This window comes from Scardinius erythrophthalmus, assembly GCF_964197995.2.
Source record: "Scardinius erythrophthalmus genome assembly, chromosome: 12".
Classification (NCBI taxonomy): domain Eukaryota; kingdom Metazoa; phylum Chordata; class Actinopteri; order Cypriniformes; family Leuciscidae; genus Scardinius; species Scardinius erythrophthalmus.
In genome coordinates this window covers 43056279-43081278 of record NC_138232.1, presented here as the reverse complement: position 1 = coordinate 43081278, position 25000 = coordinate 43056279, and the positions used below count along the sequence as shown (strand labels likewise).

Sequence of the window (25000 nt, the reverse complement as noted above, 5' to 3'; positions counted from 1 at the left end):
CACAAAAATTCTGATAATCGAGCCGTCGTCTGGTGAAATCAAATTCACATAAGATAAAGACTATATCTGTGCTCTGATTTCGGCTATACTTGTAAAATTAGAGAAGCAACATAATATCTGTGCTTAACTGAATAAAGCGCTGCTCCTCCGCGCGAGACGCAGAGTGAGAGAGAGAGAGAGAGAGAGAGAGAGAGAGAGAGAGAGAGAGAGAGAGCGAGCGAGAGCGAGAGGTGCGCGCACGTGCTGGAAGAGCAGCCTACCGGCGATTCTCAGAAACTAAATAAGGTTTAGTTTTTTACTCAGAAACTAAACTAAATAAGCGTTCTAAATAACGCTTTGTTGAAGGGAAAAAATCGCTAAAGGGGTCTGCAATGTCGCTAAGTTGGCAACACTGTATCTCCATTTCTCCAACTGGGGTTGGGCCACGGGTCAAACAGAAAATACGCGCTGCGTTAATCGCGCGTTAAAAAAATTAGTGCCGTTAATATGATTTTGCGTTAACGCGTTATTAACGCGCTAACTTTGACAGCCCTAGTTTGTGTGTTTGTGTGTGTGTGTGTGTGTGCATGCGTGTGTTTGTGTGAGTGTGTGTGTGTGTATGTGAGTGTGTGTGAGTGATACCATGTGTGCAGTTGTCCTCATCACTGCCATCAATGCAGTCTCGGTGCTGGTCACACACTTTATAGTAGTCGACACACTGACTGTCCTCTGAGCACTGGAACTGAGCGATACACACTTCAAAACACACACACACACACACACACACACACACACACACACACACAAGATAACACACCTCATTCATATATCATTAGGCTTGATTGTGTCACTATGATTGCTAGTCACTGTGCTTTTTATGCACTTTTTCTTTAGCAAGAAGTTTTTTTAAAGTGCGTTTCTTTTCCTGAAAAGCGTTTCATGTTTCATAGATCCAGTGACTCATGTACGGGCATTAGCGTCTCTCAGCCCACACACACATCCGATGACATTTTTACTTCCTTAAAGCATTTCTTTAGAATTAGAAAGAAATGTATGACATTAGTCATGAAAGCGTTTTCAAACACCATGAACTGAACAAAGGGGATTTACCGCAGTTTCTCTCATCCAGTCCGTTAGCGCAGTCGGAGATACCGTCACACGCCGGCACACACAGACCGTTAATGTTGCAGAGCACCTGACCAGGACAAGCTGAACACACACACACACACACACACACACACACACACAGAGTTACAGATACACTTGGGCTTTATACTGTATGTAGAAATTATGACAGCTTCATATAAAAGTGTGAATTTTGTGTCAAAACAAGTTATATTTCTATAGAAGCTATAAGATAAAAAGTAAAAAAAAAATTATTCTCACTTTTTTCTCACAAGTGTGTTTGTTTGTATGTATGAGTGTGTGTGTGTGTGTGTGTGGGTTTGAGTGTTTGTGTGTGTGTGAGTGTGTGTGTGTGTGTGTGTGTGTGTGTGTGTGTGTGTGTGTGTTTGTTTGTTTGAGTGTGTGTGAGTGGTTTATAAAGCTCAGAGCTGGGCCAGTGTGTGCATGTGTGTGTGTGTGTATGTGTGTGTGTGTACTGACGATTGGACTGGTTGAAGATGCTGTAGTGGACCTGAAGGCCCGGGCCGGTGAGCGCGTCTGTGTGTGTGTATGTGTGTGTGAGTGTGTGTGTGTGTGTGTGTGTGTGTGTGTGTGTACTGACGATCAGACTGGTTGAAGATGCTGTAGTGGACCTGAAGGCCCGGGCCGGTGAGCGACACCTCGGACCTCATGGACACCGTGACGCTGGAGGACATCAGGAAGATCCGCTCGGCGTACGGTTGCAGACCTCGGACACCACACAGCCTGCACACACACACACACACCGCCGTCACACACACACACACACACACACACACACACACACGCGCTGGTGCTGATGGTTCTGCAGGACTGACCTGCGGTTCTGGATGCTCCATCGGCCCTGAGTGCAGGTCTGGCTGTAACTCGCCCGATTCAGCTCGTATCCTTCAAAGAACAAGGCCAGACCGAACTCTACCGATGGCACCTGAACACACACACAAACACACACACACACACACACTCGATATATTATTCAATATATGCTCATGTCAGTGGAAGTGGAAAAACAATGAAATAATCAAAGATATCAAGTAGGAAAACTATAGAAGCTTGTTTCCGCCACATAATAAAACATATATAAGGTAATTGCAACTTGTATCTAGCAATTTTTACTTTATTTCTCTCAATTATGACTTTATTTCTCTCAATTCTGACTTTATTTCTCTCAATTCTGACTTTATTTCTCTCAATTCTGACTTTATTTTTCTCAATTCTGACTTTATTTCTCTCAATTCTGACTTTATTTCTCTCAATTCTGACTTTATTTATCTCAATTCTGACTTAATTTTTCTCAATTCTGACTTTTCATCTTGCAATTTTTACTTTATTTCTCTCAATTATGACTTCTTATCTTGCCATTTTTATTTTATTTCTCACAATTCTGACTTTGTCTCACAATTTTTACTTTATTTCTCTCAATTTTTACTTTATTTCTCTCAATTATGACTTTATTTCTCTCAATTATGACTATTTCTCTCAATTATGACTTAATTTTTCTCAATTCTGACTTTTCATCTTGCAATTTTTACTTTATTTCTCTCAATTATGACTTCTTATCTTGCCATTTTTATTTTATTTCTCACAATTCTGACTTTTTATCTCACAATTTTTACTTTATTTCTCACAATTATGACTATTTCTCACAATTACGACTTCTTATCTTGCAATTTTTACTTTATTTCTCACAATACTGACTTTGTCTCACAATTTTTACTTTATTTCTCTCAATTATGAGTTTATTTCTCACAATTCTGACTTTGTCTCACAATTTTTACTTTATTTCTCTCAATTTTTACTTTATTTCTCTCAATTATGACTTTATTTCTCACAATTATGACTATTTCTCTCAATTATGACTATTTCTCACAATTATGACTATTTCTCTCAATTATGACTTTATTTTTCTCAATTATGACTTTTCATCTTACAATTTTTACTTTATTTCTCTCAATTATGACTTTATTTTTCTCAATTATGACTTTTCATCTTGCAATTTTTACTTTATTTCTCGCAATTATGACTTTATTTCTCTCAAATATAACTTTATTTTTCTCAATACTGACTTTTTATCTTGCAATTTTTACTTTATTTCTCACAATTCTGACTTTATTTCTCTCAATTATGACTTTATTTCTCTCAATTATGACTTTATTTTTCTCAATTCTGACTTTTTATCTTGCAATTTTTACTTTATTTCTCACAATTATGACTTTTTTCTCTCACAATTTTACTTTATTTCTCACAATTCTGACTTTATTTCTCGCAATTCTGACTTTTAATCTCACAATTTTACTTTATTTCTCGCAATTATGACTTTATTTCTCTCAATTATGACTTTTTATCTTGCAATTTTTACTTTATTTCTCTCAATTATGACTTTCTCTCAATTCTGACTTTTTATCTTGCAATTTTTACTTTATTTCTCTCAATTATGACTTTATTTCTCTCAATTCTGACTTTTTATCTTGCAATTTTACTTTATTTCTCACAATTCTGACTATTTCTCGCAATTCTGACTTTTAATCTCACAATTTTACTTTATTTCTCGCAATTATGACTTTATTTCTCTCAATTATGACTTTATCTTGCAATTTTTACTTTATTTCTCTCAATTATGACTATTTCTCTCAATTATGACTTTTTATCTTGCAATTTTTACTTTATTTCTCACAATTCTGACTTTTTATCTCACAATTTTACTTTATTTCTCTCAATTATGACTTTATTTCTCTCAATTATGACTTTATTTCTCACAATTATGACTATTTCTCTCAATTATGACTTTATTTTTCTCAATTATGACTTTACATCTTACAATTTTTACTTTATTTCTCTCAATTATGACTTTATTTTTCTCAATTATGACTTTTCATCTTGCAATTTTTACTTTATTTCTCTCAATTATGACTTTATTTCTCTCAAATATAACTTTATTTTTCTCAATTCTGACTTTTTATCTTGCAATTTTTACTTTATTTCTCACAATTCTGACTTTATTTCTCTCAATTATGACTTTATTTCTCTCAATTATGACTTTATTTTTCTCAATTCTGACTTTTTATCTTGCAATTTTTACTTTATTTCTCACAATTATGACTTTTTTCTCTCACAATTTTACTTTATTTCTCACAATTCTGACTTTATTTCTCGCAATTCTGACTTTTAATCTCACAATTTTACTTTATTTCTCGCAATTATGACTTTATTTCTCTCAATTATGACTTTTTATCTTGCAATTTTTACTTTATTTCTCTCAATTATGACTATTTCTCTCAATTATGACTTTTTATCTTGCAATTTTTACTTTATTTCTCTCAATTATGACTTTATTTCTCTCAATTCTGACTTTTTATCTTGCAATTTTACTTTATTTCTCACAATTCTGACTATTTCTCGCAATTCTGACTTTTAATCTCACAATTTTACTTTATTTCTCGCAATTATGACTTTATTTCTCTCAATTATGACTTTATCTTGCAATTTTTACTTTATTTCTCTCAATTATGACTATTTCTCTCAATTATGACTTTTTATCTTGCAATTTTACTTTATTTCTCTCAATTATGACTTTATTTTTCTCAATTATGACTTTATTTCTCACAATTATGACTATTTCTCTCAATTATGACTTTATTTTTCTCAATTATGACTTTTCATCTTACAATTTTTACTTTATTTCTCTCAATTATGACTTTATTTTTCTCAATTATGACTTTTCATCTTGCAATTTTTACTTTATTTCTCTCAATTATGACTTTATTTCTCTCAAATATAACTTTATTTTTCTCAATTCAGACTTTTTATCTTGCAATTTTTACTTTATTTCTCACAATTCTGACTTTATTTCTCTCAATTATGACTTTATTTCTCTCAATTATGACTTTATTTTTCTCAATTATGACTTTTTTTCTCACAATTTTACTTTATTTCTCACAATTCTGACTTTATTTCTCGCAATTCTGACTTTTAATCTCACAATTTTACTTTATTTCTCGCAATTATGACTTTATTTCTCTCAATTATGACTTTTTATCTTGCAATTTTTACTTTATTTCTCTCAATTGACTATTTCTCTCAATTATGACTTTTTATCTTGCAATTTTTACTTTATTTCTCTCAATTATGACTTTATTTCTCTCAATTATGACTTTTTATCCTTAAATTTTTTACTTTATTTCTCACAATTCTGACTTTATCTTTCAATTCTGACTTTATCTCACAATTCTGTCTTTTTCTACCGATGGCACCTGAACACACAGACACACACACACACACACACAAACACACACACACACACACACACACACACACACGCTGTTCCATAGACATCTATCCCCTAAACCTACCCATCACAGAAAACTTCCTGCATTTTTACATTTCCAGCAGCTGAACTGTCTAAGGAGAGAGTCTTACAGTGAAGGTCCAAGTGCAGTTGGTGTCGGGAGGGTAATAACTGGGGTAGAAGGGGGTCCGTAAAATCCCCTGGACGCCGTCTTTCTCCTCTAGTACAACACTGTAGGAACATTCTGTGACACACAACATGACAAACACAACCTCAGCGTCGCTTAACAACACTAACAGACAAAAGACCCGAAAGAATTGAATGAAATCTCATATTAAATCAGCATCAATTGTACGCTGTAAGAAAAAAGTCTGTCGCACAAAGAAATTAAGAACACATGCAAAATCAAGAGAGAACCAATAAAATATTAATAACTGATTATTTGTGTTATAACTGAGTTTAGTGTTTTGTTCTTCCGTCATATATAAAAAGACAAAAGAATATCCCCTCCGCATATCGCTTTTGGCCACTACTGTATACAATGTTGAATTGTTATTATTCAGTTCATTAGTTACATGATTTCTGTATCATAATAATATCATTAATTATCTATATATTATTATTTTTATAATGTTTTTCGGTTACACTTTATTTTAAGGTGTCATTGTTACAGTGTAATTAATTATATATTTAAGTACCGAGTAATAGTAATTAACTACATGTACTTACTATAGGGTTAGGGTAGGATTAGGATTTGGTTGAGGGTTAGTTGCACGTAATTATGCATAATTTAATGTTATTACTATGGTAAGTACATGTAACATATGTAACAAGGACACTGTAAAATAAAGTGTTACCTGTTTTTCCGTCTATATTGCTTGTTCAAATGCTATTACAATTGTAGGACCCTACGAAATCCATTTTATTTTTTTTCTCTTATTTTTTTCCACATTTTTTTCTCTTTTATTTTTCTGGATTGCGTTTTTTTAAATGGTCAAACAAAATTTTAGTAATCAAAAAGCATGTCTAATTGAAATCATCAAATTGATCAAATTTAACAAAAATTTATTGAAAGTTTAACACAACTTTATTAAAAGTTTAAAAAAAATCACGTTTACTATGAAATAATACAATTACTATGAATTTTTTTTTCACAATTTTATTTATTTAACTTATAATGGTTTAATTATATTTTAATAATCAAAAAGCGTGTCAAATTAATTGAGTTCATAGAACAACAATTAATTTTATTTATTTATTTATTTACTTTCATTTCAATAATTTGTTTCCAGACATTCTGTGTTGTGTATTTTAATTTTTCTGACAATCAAATGAAGGCATACAACATTAACTTAATTGATCTTTTAATCATATGAAATTAAACAAACTTTTTTTAACAAACAAAGCGCTACACAAGAGCTTAACTGTTCAAATTAAAACTTTTTTGTGATTGAATTGATCTTTCTTTTTTTTTATAAATTGTGATTATTCCTTAATTTTTTTATTTAAATTCCTTAAAGTTTTATTAATAATTTGTTATTATTATTAGTGTAAGTATTAATAGTACATTGAGACGTATCTAAATTAAACTGTACAAAAGTAATATATTTCTGTCACAATTTCTTCAAGTTAAATGGAACTTTTATTTTGACGGGTTGCCGCGAAGACCTTTGAGTTTTTATGACTGGATTCCGTACGCGTTTTCCCCATTGCAGAAATCATAGGGCTCTACAATTGTTCAGCTGTTCTAAACTATTTTCTATGTCGTTTTCATGTTTTGGAAATTCAAAATGTCATGCCAATAAAGGTATTTGAGTTGAATTAAATTGATTACCCTGATCCGGCCAGGCCCGAGCGCTCAGAGAGAACGGATCCTTGTAATTGTACAGACCCTGTTTCCAAACCACCGTCATCCAGTCAGAAGACGACAGAAGCTGCACCGTCTGCTCATACCGACTGCATCCATACAGGCTGAGAGAGAGAGAGAGAGAGAGAGAGAGAGAGAGAGAGAGAGAGAGAGAGGGAGGGAGAGAGAGAGAGAGAGAGAGAGAGAGAGAGAGAGAGAGAGAGAGAGAGAGAGAGAGAGAGAGAGAGAGAGAGAGAGAGAGAGAGATTAACCACGCCGTACAGTAACAGTCATCAGAGACGGTGCCGCTGACACTTCATCACTGTCTTGTAAAAAAAAAAAGGAAATCAAGATGAATTTACTAGATGAGTAAAATGCCATAAGATATTATGTCTTGTTTTCTGGGGGGAAAATATCTAAATTAAGTGAGTTTTGTTTAAAACAAGAAAAATTATCTGGCAATGGGGTCAGAAAAATAATCTTGTTTCCGATTGAATTAAGTTTATTTTTCTGACCCCACTGGCAGCAAAATTGTTTTAAGCAAAAACTCACTTCATTTTTATTTTTCCCCCAGAAAACAAGACAAAATATCTTATAGCATTTTACTCATCTAGTAAATTCATCTTGATTTAAGAATTGTTTGATATTTGGACTGGAAACGAGCAGTGCATGATCTAAAGCAGAGAGGAACGTGAGTCTCACGAGGTGATGAGCCGAGAGTCTCCTGGCGTGACCGAGTCGTAGATGATCAGCCGGTCTCGACACTCGGCCAGGAGCCACTCGACCCGGAGCTCGAGCCGGGATCCCGCAGGGGCCCTGAGGTGCCACAGACACGAGGACCTCTGAGTGTTCGGGCCCTCGAGAAGCACGGGCTCCGTGGAGAGCAGAGACGTGTAGCGGTAACAGTCTGTGGGGGAACCACACTTCAGGACACACGAGTCTCACAGGGGTTCATCTACTCAATATATTATTCAGTCCCACTTTATATTAAGTGGCTTTAAGTACTATGTACTTACATGTACTTACATTGAAATTAATAATTTGATACAATGTACTTATTGTGTAACTACATGTTTTTACATTGTACTTACATTTTAAAAAATCCTGCATGTAATTACAGCTTTAATTAATTTATGTAATTACATTTGTAATTACACAGTTGACCCTTCCCTTACACCTTAAACCTACCCAATCCACCACACCTGTCCCTAACCTTACCCTTACATTGTACTTATTTTTTGATGTAAGTACATAGTACTTAACGCCACTTAATATAAAGTGGGACCTATTATTCAATATATGCTCAGAATTTGAGTTTTCATTTTCTTGAGTATGTCTGGCATTCGTGCATCTATTACACACTTTAATAGACTCTTCAGAACAAACGATCAGTGAGAGCAACGGTTCACCTGATCTGAACAAATGCGTCTCTAGACAGTTTTTAAAACACAAAAGTGGAAAAACAATGAAATAATCAAAGACATCCAAATATTAAGTAGGAAAACTATAGAAGCCACAAAATAATATTGCGACTTTTTATCTCTCCATTTTTACTTCATTTCTTGCAATTCTGAATTTTTATCTAGCAATTTTTACTTCATTTCAGAAATCTTTACTTTTATTTCTCGCAATTCTGACTATTTCTCACCATTCTGACTTTATCTCGCAATTCTGAATTTATCATGCAATTCTGACTTTATTTCTTACAATTTTGACTTTTTATCTCGCAATTCTGATTTTATCTCATCATTTTTACTTTATTTCCTGCAATTCTAACTTTCTTTCTCTCAATTCTGACTTTATTTTTCGCAATTCTGACTTTATTTCTTACAATTTTGACTTTTTATCTCGCAATTCTGACTTTTTAATCTCATAATTTTTACTTTATTTCTTGCAATTCTAACTTTATTTCTCACAATTCTGACTATTTCTCACCATTCTGACTTTATCTCGCAATTCTGACTTCATTTCTCACTATTCTGACTTTTTATCTTGCAATTTTTACTTAGTCACAATTCTGACTTTTTATCTCGCAATTCTGACGTTTTATCTTGAAATTCTGACTTTATTTCTCACAATTCTGACGTTTTATCTCGAAATTCTGACTTTATTTCTCACAATTTTGACTTTTTATCTCACAATGACTTTTTATCTTGTAATTTTTCCTTTATTTCTTGCAATTCTAACTTTCTTTCTCTCAATTCTGACTTTATTTTTCGCAATTCTGACTTTATTTCTCGCAATTTTGACTTTATTTCTTGCAATTCTGACTTTTTATCTTGCAATTTTTACTTTATTGAATAAAACATAAGGTAATTGCGACTTTTTATCTAGCAATTTTTACTTTATTTCAGAAATCTATATTTCTCACAATTCTGACTATTTCTCACCATTCTGACTTTATCTCGCAATTCTGACTTCATTTCTCGCAATTCTGACTTTATTTCTCACAATTCTGACGTTTTATCTCGAAATTCTGACTTTATTTCTTACAATTTTGACTTTTATTCTCGCAATTCTGACTTTTTAATCTCATAATTTTTACTTTATTTCTTGCAATTCTAACTTAATTTCTCACAATTCTGACTATTTCTCACCATTCTGACTATCTCGTAATTCTGACTTCATTTCTCACTATTCTGACTTTTTATCTTGCAATTTTTACTTTGTCACAATTCTGACTTTTTATCTCGCAATTCTGATGTTTTATCTCGAAATTCTGACTTTATTTCTCACAATTCTGACGTTTTATCTCGAAATTCTGACTTTATTTCTCACAATTTTGACTTTTTATCTCACAATTATGACTTTTTATCTTGTAATTTTTCCTTTATTTCTTGCAATTCTAACTTTCTTTCTCTCAATTCTGACTTTATTTTTCGCAATTCTGACTTTATTTCTCGCAATTCTGACTTTATTTCTTGCAATTCTGACTTTTTATCTTGCAATTTTTACTTTATTGAATAAAACATAAGGTAATTGCGACTTTTTATCTAGCAATTTTTACTTTATTTCAGACATCTTTATTTCTCACAATTCTGACTATTTCTCACCATTCTGACTTTATCTCGCAATTCTGACTTCATTTCTCGCAATTCTGACTTTATCTCGCAATTCTGACTTTATTTCTCACAATTCTGACGTTTTATCTCGAAATTCTGACTTTATTTCTTACAATTTTGACTTTTTATCTCGCAATTCTGACTTTTTAATCTCATAATTTTTACTTTATTTCTTGCAATTCTAACTTTCTTTCTCTCAATTCTGACTTTATTTTTTCGCTATTCTGATTTTATCTCGCAATTCTGACTTTATTTCTTACAATTTTAACGTTATTTCTTGCAATTCCGAATTTTATCTAGCAATTCTTACTTTATTTCACGAAATTTGTACTTTATTTCTCACAATTCTGACTATTTCTCACCATTCTGACTATCTCGCAATTCTGACTTCATTTCTCACTATTTTGACTTTTTATCTTGCAATTTTTACTTTGTCACAATTCTGACTTTTTATCTCGCAATTCTGACGTTTTATCTCGAAATTCTGACTTTATTTCTCACAATTCTGACGTTTTATCTTGAAATTCTGACTTTATTTCTCACAATTTTGACTTTTTATCTCGAAATTATGACTTTTTATCTCGTAATTTTTCCTTTATTTCTTGCAATTCTAACTTTCTTTCTCTCAATTCTGACTTTATTTTTTCGCAATTCTGACTTTATTTCTCGCAATTCTGACTTTATTCCTTGCAATTCTGACTTTTTATCTTGCAATTTTTACTTTATTGAATAAAACAAGGTAATTGCGACTTTTATCTTGCAATTTTTACTTTATTTCTTGCAATTCTGACTTTATTTCTCTCAATTCTGACTTCTTATCTCTCCATTTTTACTTTCTTTCTTGCAATTCTGAATTTTTTTTTAGCAATTTTTACTTTATTTCCGAAATCTTTACTTTTATTTCTCGCAATTCTGACTATTTCTCACCATTTTGACTTTATCTCGCAACTCTGACTTCATTTCTCAGTATTCTGACTTTTTATCTTGCAATTTTTACTTTATTTCTTGCAATTCTAACTTTCTTTCTCGCAATTCTGACTTTATTTTTTTGCAATTCTGACTTTTTATCTCGCAATTTTTACTTTATTTCTTGCAATTCTGACTTTTTGTCTTGCAATTTTAACTTTATTTCTTGCAGTTCTGACTTTTTGTCTTGCAATTTTAACTTTATTTCTTGCAATTCCGAATTTTATCTAGCAATTCTTACTTTATTTCACGAAATTTGTACTTTATTTCTCACAGTTCTGACTTTATCTCGCAATTCTGACTTCATTTCTCACTATTCTGACTTTTTATCTTGCAATTCTGACTTTATTTCTCACAATTCTGATGTTTTATCTCGAAATTCTGACTTTATTTCTCACAATTTTGACTTTTTATCTCGCAATTATGACTTTTTATCTCGTAATTTTTACTTTATTGAATAAAACAAGGTAATTGCGACTTTTTATCTCACAATTTTTACTTTATTTCTTGCAATTCTGACTTTATTTCTCTCAATTCTGACTTATCTCTCTATTTTTACTTTATTTCTTGCAATTCTGACTTTTTATCTAGCAATTTTTACTTTTTATCTCATAATTTTTACTTTATTTCTTGCAATTCTAACTTTCTCTCAATTCTGACTTTATTTCTCGCAATTCTGACTTTATTTCTTGCAATTCTGACTTTTTGTCTTGCAATTTTTACTTTATTTCTTGCAATTCCAAATTTTTATCTAGCAATTCTTACTTTATTTCACGAAATTTTTACTTTATTTCTCGCAATTCTGACTTCATTTCTCACTATACTGACTTTTTATCTGCAATTTTTACTTTATTTGTCACAATTCTGACTTTTTATCTCACAATTTTTACGTTATTTCTCACAATTCTGACTTTTTATCTCGCAATTCAGACTTTATTTCTAACAATTCTGACTTTTATCACGCAATTCTGACTTTTAATCTCTCGATTTTTACTTTATTTCTCGCAGTTTCTACTTATCTCACAATTTTTACTTTATTTCTTGCAATTCTAACTTTCTTTCTCACAATTCTGACTTTATTTTTTCGCAATTCTGACTTTATTTCTCGCAATTCTGACTTTATTTTTTCGTAATTGTGAATTTAAAATGGCACTTGATCTGATATTTAGTCTAATGAATAATATTCAGGCATTACTACTTGTTGATGCCACTGCATTATTTCAAAACTGATTTACAACACATGAAAGTGAATTAAAACCTCAAAATGATTGTTTAGGGGAAAAAAATTCACAGCAAAATATAACAAAAAAGAGAAAAAATAAAAAAATCATACCAAAAGTGGCTTGAAAAAGATCTATAACTTTGGGGCTGGTTTCTGGAAAGTAAAAAAAAAAACACACAAAGCAGTAAAAACAAGTGAACAGAAAAGCAGCAGAAGTCACGACACATGTCTGGTCTGATGAGAGTCACCGGTGATGCTGAGCGAGGACATCAGCAGCTGGAAACCCTCGTATGTGCAGATCTGCTGAGCGTCAGTGAAGCGCTGGAGCTCTCTGAACACACTCTCGTTCAGTCTCGCCACGCTCACCGTCTCCACACGACTGACGGGAACCGACAGACGCAGCCAGAAGTGAGCCACAACACTGCCCTCCCTGCAGAAACACCAGAGGACACGTGACGGTTCTGCACAGATCGCTCACGAAACACCAGCGACGGCTTCCTCACCCAAAGGCGAAGACCGCAGTGGAGTTGAAGTATCTGGACAGATCTGTGGACTTCACCAGCTTCTCAACCTATCAAAGAGTCATGATATAATGACGATAAGGTTGTTGAGTGTTCTAGGCTCAGCTTGACCACACCAAAGCATGCTGGGTGATCAGCTTCCAGCTACATTTTGCATGGAATTTCTGACTAGACTTACAACAAGTCATCAGGGGTCTCATTTATAAAACGTGTGTAGGATCCTTACTAATAGTGTATGTGCGCCCGAAAGCCAAAAATGGCGTATGCCAAAAAATATTCAGACTTATAAAAATTCCCTTTATAAATCCCAGCCAGAAGAAGATTGTGCACATATACGTCTCCACCTCAGAATAACCATAGCGTACGACACCTCGTTTTAATATGCATATCATTTGCATATGCATATTCATCCAAGTGATACCATGTTTAACAGTACAAGACATCAGGAAAATATGAGATACGGATGTGCATCACATTACATTGCTAAAAATAATTTACCGTAGTAGCCTATCCTTGCCTTGTTTTTGAATCAATAAATCAAATACTATAAAATACGTTTCAGAGAAAGTTTTTCTCACTCTTTTCCACTGGCCAAATTGTATTTTTAATTGCTTTATATTTTTAATGGATACTGATTGGCCTTATTGTACATTATTGATCATTATTTGCATGAAAATATTTTCTCAGATCATGAGTTCTGCTATTATCATGTGCTAATCAACACAGCATGCCTCAGGAAAAGTGTTCAAAAGCATCCCATACACTACAAATACTTCTATTTATTAGAATATAAAAAATGTAGTAACTTCTCTGTAATGATTTCATGTAATTTAAGTGCTTAACTCCGTTATTAAGAATGACATATTTAATCTAAATGTGTATATCAGATAGTTTAAATCCTTATTGTATGTATTTAAACTGTTATTGTGAACATGCACTGTATTTATGATTAGGACTCATAATGAATATTAAAGTGGTTTTCCTTCATCAGTTCCTCAGATCTCCATCGATCTCCATCCATACTGCTCCGTCTCCAGAATGTTCGTACTTATGGATCAGAGTTTGCGCAAATTTTCCTATCAAGTTTGTCTTTATAAATCACAACTCATGCGTGTGAAGTGTCGTACGGCTCTTTCAGTTTTGTGCAACGCAACGGTTATAAATGAGGCCCCTGATTTCTTTCTTAAAGGGGTCATCGGATGTCCATTTTCCACAAGTTGGTGTGATTCTTCAGGGTCTACATGTAAAGTTTGTAACATACTTTGGTTAAAATTCCTCAATGGTTGTGTAAAACAACACCGTTTTTACCTCCTCAAAAACAGCTCTGTTCACAGCGACCCGTTTCAGTGCATGTCTATTTGTCAATTTTACTTCTGCATCCGATGACCCGATGACCCCTTCTGTCTGAACTGTTTTTTCTGATTTGAATCTGAATTTGAATAACGGATTACCTCTTGACTAACTGCTACTAGCCCTTACAACACAGTCTTGACAGACACACACACACACACACACACACACACACACACACAGCCTATGTTTCCTCACCATGTTCTGCACAGACGTCGCCTCGGCTCTGAACTCTGAGCTCTCATGATTGGTCAGGCTCACAGAGAAGTTCTTATTCAGTATGGAAACACTGGCCGTGTACTGTTGAATCACCCGCGGCTCCAGCACCCAGACCCTGTACTCTAAATACACACACACACACACACACACACACACACACACACACACACACACAGAGAACGTGAGACGGGTGGCTAAAGGTTACACTCACTCAGTAAGTTTGTGTTCATGTTTCTGTGGTTTTTGACTGACACCTGTCACTCTGAACCTAGCTAACGAAATATGTTTTAAGAACGTTTGGCTAATGTTCCCATTAACTTATAAACATATTATTTCTGAATGTTCAAAAACGTCCAGTTATTTAAATGTTCTAAACACTTTTTTTCTTGGTTATGCAAGGGAATGTTACATTGTATCATTCTTCAAACATTATGGAACGTTATTTTGAATGTTCTCTGAACGTTCTGAAACAAGTAGAAACATTTAAAAAATGTTAGACGAACGTCCAACTAAGGGTTTGTTTACATGACAACCATGTACTAAAAATAGAAAAGCTGAGCTGCTGCTGACTTTATAACACGCAGTTGTTTCTCTTGTGTTTCATCGCACTTTTGTTCATCTGTGTTTTCTCACTGCAAACACATCAGGAAACTATGGAAGCTTGTTTCCGCCACAGAATATATATAAAAAAGGTAATTGCACCTTTTACCTCAGAATTCTGACGTTTATATCTCAGAATTTTGCAATTGCTGACTTTATTTCTCAGAACTGCATGTTTAAATCTTGCAATTCTGACTTTATAACACGCAATTACGACTTTATATCATGCAATTCTGACTTTATATTTCCCAATTGCATGTTATAAAGTCAGAATTGTGAAATGAAAAGTCGCAATTACCTTTTTTATTTTTTATTCTGTGGCGGAAACAAGCTTCCATAGACTTTTTCCCTACTAATTCTCTGAATTTAATGCACATTTGAAAAATAAATCGAACATTTCATTATTTATCATACCCAATTGCTGAGCAGAATCATCTAATGCGGATCCATCTTTGACACCATTTAACTGACAAATAAAGGTCTGTACATAACTCATATGATTAGTGTGATTCAGCAGGACTGGGATTCTGTCATTTAGTCAAAAATTCATAAATGCACATAGAATGTTTTGATTAAAGCAATAATGCAATAATCATGATGGATGATGCATGATTATCCTGTGCTAAAATCCTCTCTAAACATGTTCACATTTAGCAGGGAATTCACATTTTCCAGCAGAGATGACGCTATATTGTGCTGAACGCATGTGTGACTGTTTCCTCACCCAGAAAGTACCAGATAACACATGCAGACCCAGCCGAGATGAAGATTATGATGAGGAAGATGAGGCCAATCAGCCATTTCGGGAAGCTCCTCCTTTTATGGGACGGATCCGGATCGACGCGCGATTCCTGTGTATAAACACGAATATTCACATATTCTTCTCAAATAACTTCTCAGTTCTTGTTGTGCAATGCCTTTATGTGTGTTATTTGAAGGGAACATGCGGCTCTCTCACAGTGCTGGTGTCGCAGTCTTGATTCGGATCCGCTGTGAACCCATTTCCGAGCTCCATCATCGCCCGAACCGTTATCTCGGGTCCATCTTCGGTTCCGTCAGTCCTGATTCGGGTGGTTCTTCTCCAGGACTCAGAATCCACACATGTTCGGTTCTTCACACATGTTCTGAGGGAAACACTTGTGTTTGTCAGTCCGAAGTCCGTTGCGGATCAATAGTGAAGTGGATCTGCTGATCTGAGGACAGTGCGTGGACACTAAAGCCACAGCTTTCATATAAACGCGTCTGCTTGCTGAGATTCTGCGTTTATGTAAAGCGAGAATATTAATAACGGATCTCTTATGATACACAGTCACCGCCCAGCAACGCACCTGCGTGACGTCATCAGGCCGGACCTCACCTGTGTGCAGATGATGCTCCTCTGGGCTATGATCAACACGCGGGCTTTCCCAGTTTTATTAGTGCATTTTTTGGACAGAAGTAGATTCAGGGACAAATTATGTGTTCAAATGTTGCAACCTCTACATTTTGTTCCATTTAAAATGTGTAGCCATTAATATCACAGTATATCATGATAAAAGAAAAATACTTTAAAAAAATGTTTTCTGTGTTTGATGTGTTTATTTGAGTACTTAAGCTTAAGCATCTACTGTTTATATATATATATATATATATATATATATATATATATATATATATATATATATATATTCTTCCATTACTGTCATTTTCATCGTAAACTAGTCCCATTGATAATTAGCAATACAGTGCCATGAAAAAGTATTTACTTCTGAAAATTCTGATATCATAAATATATATAAAGTCACCAACTTCTCACATCACCTCTGTAAAAAGTCATTTCAGTTGGTAATTAGATAAGACACATCCAATCAGAGAAACCCAGACATCCACACATCCAATCAGAGCATACATGTTTTAATATATTAATTAGCAGCAAACTGAAGCCGTTCGACTTCTCTTACATTCCTCCAAATAGCAGGCGCCATTTTCAAAATATGCATGTAAATATGAAATTGCATTTGAAAACATAATTATCAAAAGGACAATAACACTGATAAATGACTGTGTCAAGCCATTCAAAAGAGAGTTTTACTTCTAGTTTTGTGTTTTCGTTTAACTTTAGCATGAATGTCACTGTTGGTGAACATCCTATAAATTAAAATAATATATCACAATAACATACAGGGTGTAAAATATAATAAATCCTCTCATCCGAAACTATAAAAGTTTTCTGAAAAGCTATTTTTTAAAAGGTTTGCACGTTGTAAACTGCACGGTTGAATCTTAGTGGAAAGAAACTGGAAACTGTCCTTTTTGCTTCACCTGGTTTTGCGTTCACACAGTGAGTGTGACAAACGGATTGAAACCAGGTGTGACTCCACATGTAGATACGAGAGCAGATCCAATCATGTCAGTCTCCTTCTTTAACTCATTAGTCAGGCAGAAAACCATGGTAAACATCAAGACTTTATGATGAGTAAGAAACAGGAAAAAAGCAACTCTTTCCCCGCCATTGATGTAAGTTTTCAATATTCTTAACCCTGGCGGGGAAAGAGTTAAACTTCTCTCACCATTTATTCACCGTCATGTCATTACAAGCCTGTATGACTTATACTTTCTTCATTTGGAAGACAAAAGAAGATATTTAGCAGAATGTTCACGCTGCTCTTTTAAACGCAATGAAAGTGCGAAATAAACACCGTACAAGAATCAGAGCAGAGGTCCATCTAATCCTAGTCTTTCAAAGCCAATGAGAAATCTTTACAGCTGTGTTCATTGAATGGACAAGAGCAGCTAGACACATCTTCTGTGTTCAGTTATGAAGGCGAGTAGATGATGGAAGAACAAAAAATGCAATCGTATGTTGCACTGACATATGCACCGTTTTAACTCTTTCGCTCTCCAGTCGCTGTAGCTAGTGGTTTCCCACAGTTCCACAAGCTATAATAAATCATATGGTTGGTAGTTGCATCAGTCATGCACCACTGATTTATATTACATCCTGTGAAAAGGGGAATAACATATCACCTTTAAAGTCAAGCCCTGAACATTCACGATCTCTTCAGTCTGAACTGTAAACAACAACGTTAATTCTGCACATTCTTCACTGGCATGTAACCGCCACTAGAGGGCTCGATCATCCCACACGGGCTCTGAAGGTCTAGGTCCAACAGTCCTGGAAACACGCAGCTCAAACCCGCCGTGTGCTCGAAGCCCAGGAGCGGGTGCATGATGGGATGGGGCGCCGGCAGGTCCCGGGGCAGGAGACGGGTCATGTTTAAAGCCAGAGGACTGGGGAGGTCCGACTCCTCCATGCTGTCCTCGCCCCCGCCCGCGAAACCCGAATCCGGGCTCTGCGTGTCCTGCCGGAGCTTCTCCAGGGTGTTCACAGAGAGCTCAAGCTCCTTCTCTTGAGAGTCGCGGGCGTCGCGAGCGTGAACCGGGTCCGGGCCGCAGACGCCCCCTGCTGGCCCATAGGAGGAGTCCATCGAGCAGGGCTCCAGGGTGTCGATCGGCCCTTTCGAACTCTGGGACAGAAAGTAGGTGGAGTTGGAGAAGTTGGAGGATTTGCTGGTTCCCTCCCATCGGTCCTGCAGGCCATCGCTGTCTCTGTGCGAGCTCCGGGAATCACCGGCGTCCGGCTGCTTCATGACCTCGACGGGACTCACACACTCCGTGTCCACCTTGATGAAGCTCTCGTGCGATAAAAGCGGCCCCAGCCAAGACTGTTGGAGAGAACGTGCCGTCAAAAGTCAAGCTTTATTTATGTAGCGCTTTTTACAATGCAGATTGTTATAAAGCAGCTTGATAACAGGACAATAATGCAACACAAGGGGCTTTCGCGCTGGAGGAACCTTCTCATAGTTCCCAGAGCTAGTGGCGGAAGTACACGGATTGTGCTGTGTTCGCACCGCAGGAACTGGGAACTATTTTAGTTACAAGGAACTCCTTTTGGAAGAACTAATTTACTCCTACTTCAGAGTCGGTCTAAACCAAGCGGCAACCTCCCTGTCTCTCTCTTGAAACCAACACGGTAGAGACTTAAACTGCAGTTCATCGACTGGCCACTAGAGGCCGGCTGCAAAAGAGACTCAATCCCATAAACCCCCATGTTAAAATGCCCAACTTTACAGCAGAAAAAAGCACGTTTACAGCCTGGTGCAGAAAGTGGTTTTGGTCTATATAGCTAATTTTGCCCTTCATGACGACTGTGAGGGGGGTGAATTTTTTTATTCACCCCCCTCACATATATATAATATATATATATATATATATATATATATATATATATATATATATATATATATATATATATATATATATATATATATGTGTGTGTTATAGATGTCATCGTCCAGCTCAGTTCAGTTCTCATATAATGGAGTCATTGCAGGCAGATCAATATTAATGTTGTATATTAAATGTCCCCAACTAAGCAAGCCGAAAGACTGAGGTGACAGCAGAACTCCACCAGTGACAGGATGGAGAAAAGCCTCGTGAGAAACCCGACTCGACGAACCGACAGTGTGTGATGATGAACACACATTAACAGAACTGATTATCTGATCGCACGAGACTCACCATGAAATTCCCTCCGTGTCGAGAGTTCAGATCTCCGAAGAATTTGGAGGGATCCGGAATATCCAGGGAACACTTCTTCTGGAGGCTGAAAGGTGAAAGGTCACTCATGAACAAGAGGTTTGGTGTCTCTCTCTCACAGATCTAAGACTCATTCTCTGCTCATATTCACATCAGTTGCAGAAGGAGTTCCTCCGCGGCTGAGCGAGCTTTATGTCTTTGTTCTCACTGAATAAAATCATAGTTATTGTTACAGTTATAGTTATCGTTATTATTTTTATCTTTATAGTTATTGTTATAGTTATCATTTTATTCTTCGTTATCATTATCATAGTTATCGTTATCTTTATATTGATTGTTATCATTAATATAGTTATCATTTTAGTTATTGTTATCATTATAGTTATGGTTATCATTACAATTACTGATATAGTTATCATTTTCATAGTTATCATTATCAGTATAGTTATTGTTATTATCTTTATTATTTTTATCATTGTTATTATTACAGTAATCGTTATAGTTATCATTATATTTATTGTTATCATTATTACAGTTAATGTTGTCATTATAGTTATTCTTATGGTTATTTTCATAGTCAACATTATAGTTATGGTTATCATTACAGTTATTGATTTAGTTATCATTTGCATAGTTATAGTTAGTTATTGTTATAGTTGTCCATAACATTATATTTATTGTTATAGTTATACTGTACATATATTTATACATACTTACAAGATATTTCATATATAAATAATAACACATATTTCTTAAATATATACATGCATGTGTGTGTATTTATATATACAAAATAAATATACACTGTACACACACACACACACACACACATATATTATGTAAACACAAACTAGTGTGGTGACGGAGTGTGTGTAGTGTAGGTGACGGAGTGTGTGTAGTGTAGGTGACGGAGTGTGTGTAGTGTGGTGACGGAGTGTGTGTAGTGTAGGTGACGGAGTGTGTGTAGTGTGGTGACGGAGTGTGTGTAGTGTGGTGATGGAGTGTGTGTAGTGTGGTGACGGAGTGTGTGTAGTGTAGGTGAAGGAGTGTGTGTAGTGTGGTGACGGAGTGTGTGTAGTGTGGTGACGAGGGTGTGTAGTGTAGGTGATGGAATGTGTGTAGTGTGGTGACGGAGTGTGTGTAGTGTAGGTGATGGAGTGTGTGTAGTGTGGTGACGGAGTGTGTGTAGTGTAGGTGAAGGAGTGTGTGTAGTGTGGTGACGGAGTGTGTGTAGTGTGGTGACGAGGGTGTGTAGTGTAGGTGATGGAATGTGTGTAGTGTGGTGACGGAGTGTGTGTAGTGTGGTGACGGAGTGTGTGTAGTGTAGGTGACGGAGTGTGTGTAGTGTGGTGACGGAGTGTGTGTAGTGTGGTGAAGGAGTGTGTGTAGTGTGGTGACGAGGGTGTGTAGTGTAGGTGATGGAATGTGTGTAGTGTGGTGACGGAGTGTGTGTAGTGTAGGTGATGGAGTGTGTGTAGTGTGGTGACGGAGTGTGTGTAGTGTAGGTGATGGAGTGTGTGTAGTGTGGTGACGGAGTGTGTGTAGTGTGGTGACTGAGTGTGTGTAGTGTGGTGACGGAGTGTGTGTAGTGTAGGTGAAGGAGTGTGTGTAGTGTGGTGACGGAGTGTGTGTAGTGTGGTGACGGAGTGTGTGTAGTGTGGTGACGGAGTGTGTGTAGTGTAGGTGATGGAGTGTGTGTAGTGTGGTAACGGAGTGTGTGTAGTGTGGTGACGGAGTGTGTGTAGTGTGGTGACGGAGTGTGTGTAGTGTGGTGACGGAGTGTGTGTAGTGTAGGTGAAGGAGTGTGTGTGTAGTGTGGTGACGGAGTGTGTGTAGTGTAGGTGAAGGGGAGTGTGTGTAGTGTGGTGACGGAGTGTGTGTAGTGTGGTGATGGAGTGTGTGTAGTGTAGGTGAAGGAGTGTGTGTGTAGTGTGGTGACGGAGTGTGTGTAGTGTGGTGATGGAGTGTGTGTAGTGTAGGTGATGGGGAGTGTGTGTAGTGTGGTGACGGAGTGTGTGTAGTGTGGTGATGGAGTGTGTGTAGTGTAGGTGAAGGAGTGTGTGTAGTGTGGTGACGGAGTGTGTGTAGTGTGGTGACGGAGTGTGTGTAGTGTAGGTGATGGAGTGTGTGTAGTGTAGGTGACGGAGTGTGTGTAGTGTGGTGACGGAGTGTGTGTAGTGTGGTGACGGAGTGTGTGTAGTGTGGTGACGGAGTGTGTGTAGTGTAGGTGAAGGAGTGTGTGTAGTGTAGGTGAAGGAGTGTGTGTAGTGTGGTGACGGAGTGTGTGTAGTGTGGAGACGGAGTGTGTGTAGTGTGGTGACGGAGTGTGTGTAGTGTGGTGACGGAGTGTGTGTAGTGTAGGTGAAGGAGTGTGTGTAGTGTAGGTGAAGGAGTGTGTGTAGTGTGGTGACGGAGTGTGTGTAGTGTGGTGACGGAGTGTGTGTAGTGTGGTGACGGAGTGTGTGTAGTGTGGTGACGGAGTGTGTGTAGTGTAGGTGAAGGAGTGTGTGTAGTGTAGGTGAAGGAGTGTGTGTAGTGTGGTGACGGAGTGTGTGTAGTGTGGTGACGGAGTGTGTGTAGTGTGGTGACGGAGTGTGTGTAGTGTGGTGACGGAGTGTGTGTAGTGTAGGTGAAGGAGTGTGTGTAGTGTAGGTGAAGGAGTGTGTGTAGTGTGGTGACGGAGTGTGTGTAGTGTGGTGACGGAGTGTTTGTAGTGTAGGTGATGGAGTGTGTGTAGTGTGGTAACGGAGTGTGTGTAGTGTAGGTGAAGGAGTGTGTGTAGTGTGGTGACGGAGTGTGTGTAGTGTGGTGATGGAGTGTGTGTGTAGTGTGGTGACGGAGTGTGTGTAGTGTGGTGACGGAGTGTGTGTAGTGTGGTGACGGAGTGTGTGTGTAGTGTGGTGACGGAGTGTGTGTAGTGTGGTGACGGAGTGTGTGTAGTGTAGGTGATGGAGTGTGTGTAGTGTGGTAACGGAGTGTGTGTAGTGTAGGTGAAGGAGTGTGTGTAGTGTGGTGACGGAGTGTGTGTAGTGTGGTGACGGAGTGTGTGTAGTGTAGGTGATGGAGTGTGTGTGTAGTGTGGTGACGGAGTGTGTGTAGTGTAGGTGATGGAGTGTGTGTAGTGTGGTGACGGAGTGTGTGTAGTGTGGTGACGGAGTGTGTGTAGTGTAGGTGATGGAGTGTGTGTAGTGTAGGTGATGGAGTGTGTGTAGTGTGGTGACGGAGTGTGTGTAGTGTAGGTGATGGGGAGTGTGTGTAGTGTGGTGATGGAGTGTGTGTAGTGTGGTGATGGAGTGTGTGTAGTGTGGTGACGGAGTGTGTGTAGTGTAGGTGAAGGAGTGTGTGTAGTGTGGTGACGGAGTGTGTGTTATCTCTCACCTCTTGCTCCTGTTGCAGTGGAAGAGAAAAGCACAGACCGATACGACAACCAGAGAGAGTCCTGTCAGTGTGAATCCTGCAACTAACCAATCCAGCGTCAGGATCCCGGGGACGTCTGAGGACACACAGCGACAGAGAGTTAGAGTCAGCGCACCTGAGGGTGTGTGTAATAAGCAGAGTGTGTGTAATAAGCAGTGTGTGTGTAATAAGCAGAGTGTGTGTAATAAGCAGTGTGTGTGTTGTGTAATAAGCAGTGTGTGTGTGTAATAAGCAGAGTATGTGTTGTGTAATAAGCAGTGTGTGTTGTGTAATAAGCAGAGTGTGTGTGTAATAAGCAGTGTGTGTGTTGTGTAATAAGCAGTGTGTGTGTGTGTGTGTAATAAGCAAAGTGTGTGTGTAATAAGCAGAGTATGTGTTGTGTAATAAGCAGTGTGTGTGTGTGTAATAAGCAGAGTGTGTGTGTAATAAGCAGTGTGTGTGTGTAATAAGCAGAGTGTGTGTGTAATAAGCAGTGTGTGTGTGTGTGTGTTGTGTAATAAGCAGTGTGTGTGTGTGTGTGTGTAATAAGCAAAGTGTGTGTGTAATAAGCAGAGTGTGTGTGTGTAATAAGCAGAGTGTGTGTAATAAGCAGTGTGTGTGTGTAGTGTAATAAGCAGTGTGTGTGTGTAATAAGCAAAGTGTGTGTGTAATAAGCAGTGTGTGTGTGTTGTGTGTGTGTGTGTGTGTGTGTGTGTGTGTGTGTGTGTGTGTGTGTGTGTGTGCGCGCTGTGTAATAAGCAGTGTGTGTGTGTGTGTGTGTTTGTGTGTGTGTGTGCTGTGTAATAAGCAGTGTGTGTGTGTGTGTTGTGTAATAAGCAGTGTGTGTGTGTGTGTGTGTGCGCTGTGTAATAAGCAGTGTGTGTGTGTGTGTGTGTGTGTGTGTGTGTGTGTGTGTGTAATAAGCAGTGTGTGTGTGTGTGTGCTGTGTAATAAGCAGTGTGTGTGTGTGCTGTGTAATAAGCAGTGTGTGTGTGTGCGCTGTGTAATAAGCAGTGTGTGTGCTGTGTAATAAGCAGTGTGTGTGTGTGCTGTGTAATAAGCAGTGTGTGTGTGTGCTGTGTAATAAGCAGTGTGTGTGTGTGTGTGTGTGTAATAAGCAGTGTGTGTGTGTGTGTGTGTGTGTGTGTGTGTGTGTGTGTGTGTGTGTGTGTGTGTGTAATAAGCAGTGTGTGTGTGTGTGTGTGTGTGTGTGTGTGTGTGTGTGTGTGTGTGTGCTGTGTAATAAGCAGTGTGTGTGTGTGTGTGTGTGTGTGTGTGTGTGTGTGTGTGTGTGTGTGTGTGTGTTGTGGACCCGCCTATAGGCCACATTACTAATGCATCCTTTAAATAACAAAAATAAATATTGCGCCATTGACTTCAGACCTCAGTTGGTCAGTGACTCATTTCAGTTCCTCAAAATAGCAACACACCGCCTGAACACACACTGAGCACACACTGAACACACACTGAGCACACACTGAGCACACACTGAACACACACTGAACACACACTGAACACACACACCGCTCAGGGTGAATAGATCAGCGCACATGCGTCTGCTATATAAACACCGCGGCGGCGCAGGACGTGAAAATGAAAACTGCGTCGGGCTGAAACTAGCAAAACACACTCGCGTCGCGCAACGCCTGGTGTATGATAGAGCCCATGGTGTCAGTGCAGTCGGGGGAGGTGTGTGTGTGTGTGTGTGTGTGTGTGTGTGTGTGTCACCTTGTGGGGGGGTCTGGCCCACTTCAGATGTCCAGCTGTACTCCTGACTCCAGTCGCTCCAGATCGCGTTGGGAAGAAGTGTAAGCTTGACTCTCACCCGGATCA

The 25000-nt window shown here is 37.3% G+C and overlaps 2 protein-coding genes across 10 annotated transcripts in view; both read right to left on the bottom strand.

Moving 5' to 3' along the window:
* Positions 1-16535, bottom strand: part of tmprss6 (transmembrane serine protease 6) — a gene marked incomplete at both ends in the record, with an annotated part of 35879 nt that extends 19344 nt beyond the window's left edge. Inside the window, 14 exons of the mRNA XM_081380546.1 lie at positions 622-735; positions 1090-1188; positions 1706-1848; positions 1941-2050; positions 5539-5651; positions 7242-7378; positions 7956-8160; positions 12615-12656; positions 12752-12933; positions 13007-13074; positions 14573-14715; positions 15918-16044; positions 16152-16317; positions 16522-16535. Coding sequence (XP_081236672.1) covers positions 622-735; positions 1090-1188; positions 1706-1848; positions 1941-2050; positions 5539-5651; positions 7242-7378; positions 7956-8160; positions 12615-12656; positions 12752-12933; positions 13007-13074; positions 14573-14715; positions 15918-16044; positions 16152-16317; positions 16522-16535 — 1663 coding nt within the window. The remainder of the gene's footprint in view (positions 1-621; positions 736-1089; positions 1189-1705; positions 1849-1940; positions 2051-5538; positions 5652-7241; positions 7379-7955; positions 8161-12614; positions 12657-12751; positions 12934-13006; positions 13075-14572; positions 14716-15917; positions 16045-16151; positions 16318-16521) is intronic.
* A 531-nt stretch (positions 16536-17066) lies between these two features.
* LOC308699314 (interleukin-2 receptor subunit beta) overlaps positions 17067-25000 on the bottom strand; it is a 25461-nt gene continuing 17527 nt past the window's right edge. For 4 of the 9 annotated variants that reach the window (XM_081380035.1, XM_081380036.1, XM_081380037.1 and 1 more), the window contains 4 exons: positions 24896-25000; positions 23150-23264; positions 19754-19838; positions 17072-18897 (listed from right to left, as the gene is read on the bottom strand). The exon at positions 24896-25000 is cut by the window's right edge and continues 76 nt beyond it. In XM_081380035.1, coding sequence (XP_081236161.1) covers positions 18259-18897; positions 19754-19838; positions 23150-23264; positions 24896-25000 — 944 coding nt within the window. In that variant the 3' untranslated portion in view covers positions 17072-18258. Of the gene's footprint in view, positions 18898-19753; positions 19839-23149; positions 23265-24895 lie in introns of all 9 variants that reach the window. The other 5 variants (XR_014031168.1, XR_014031169.1, XR_014031170.1 and 2 more) reach the window with 2 other exon arrangements.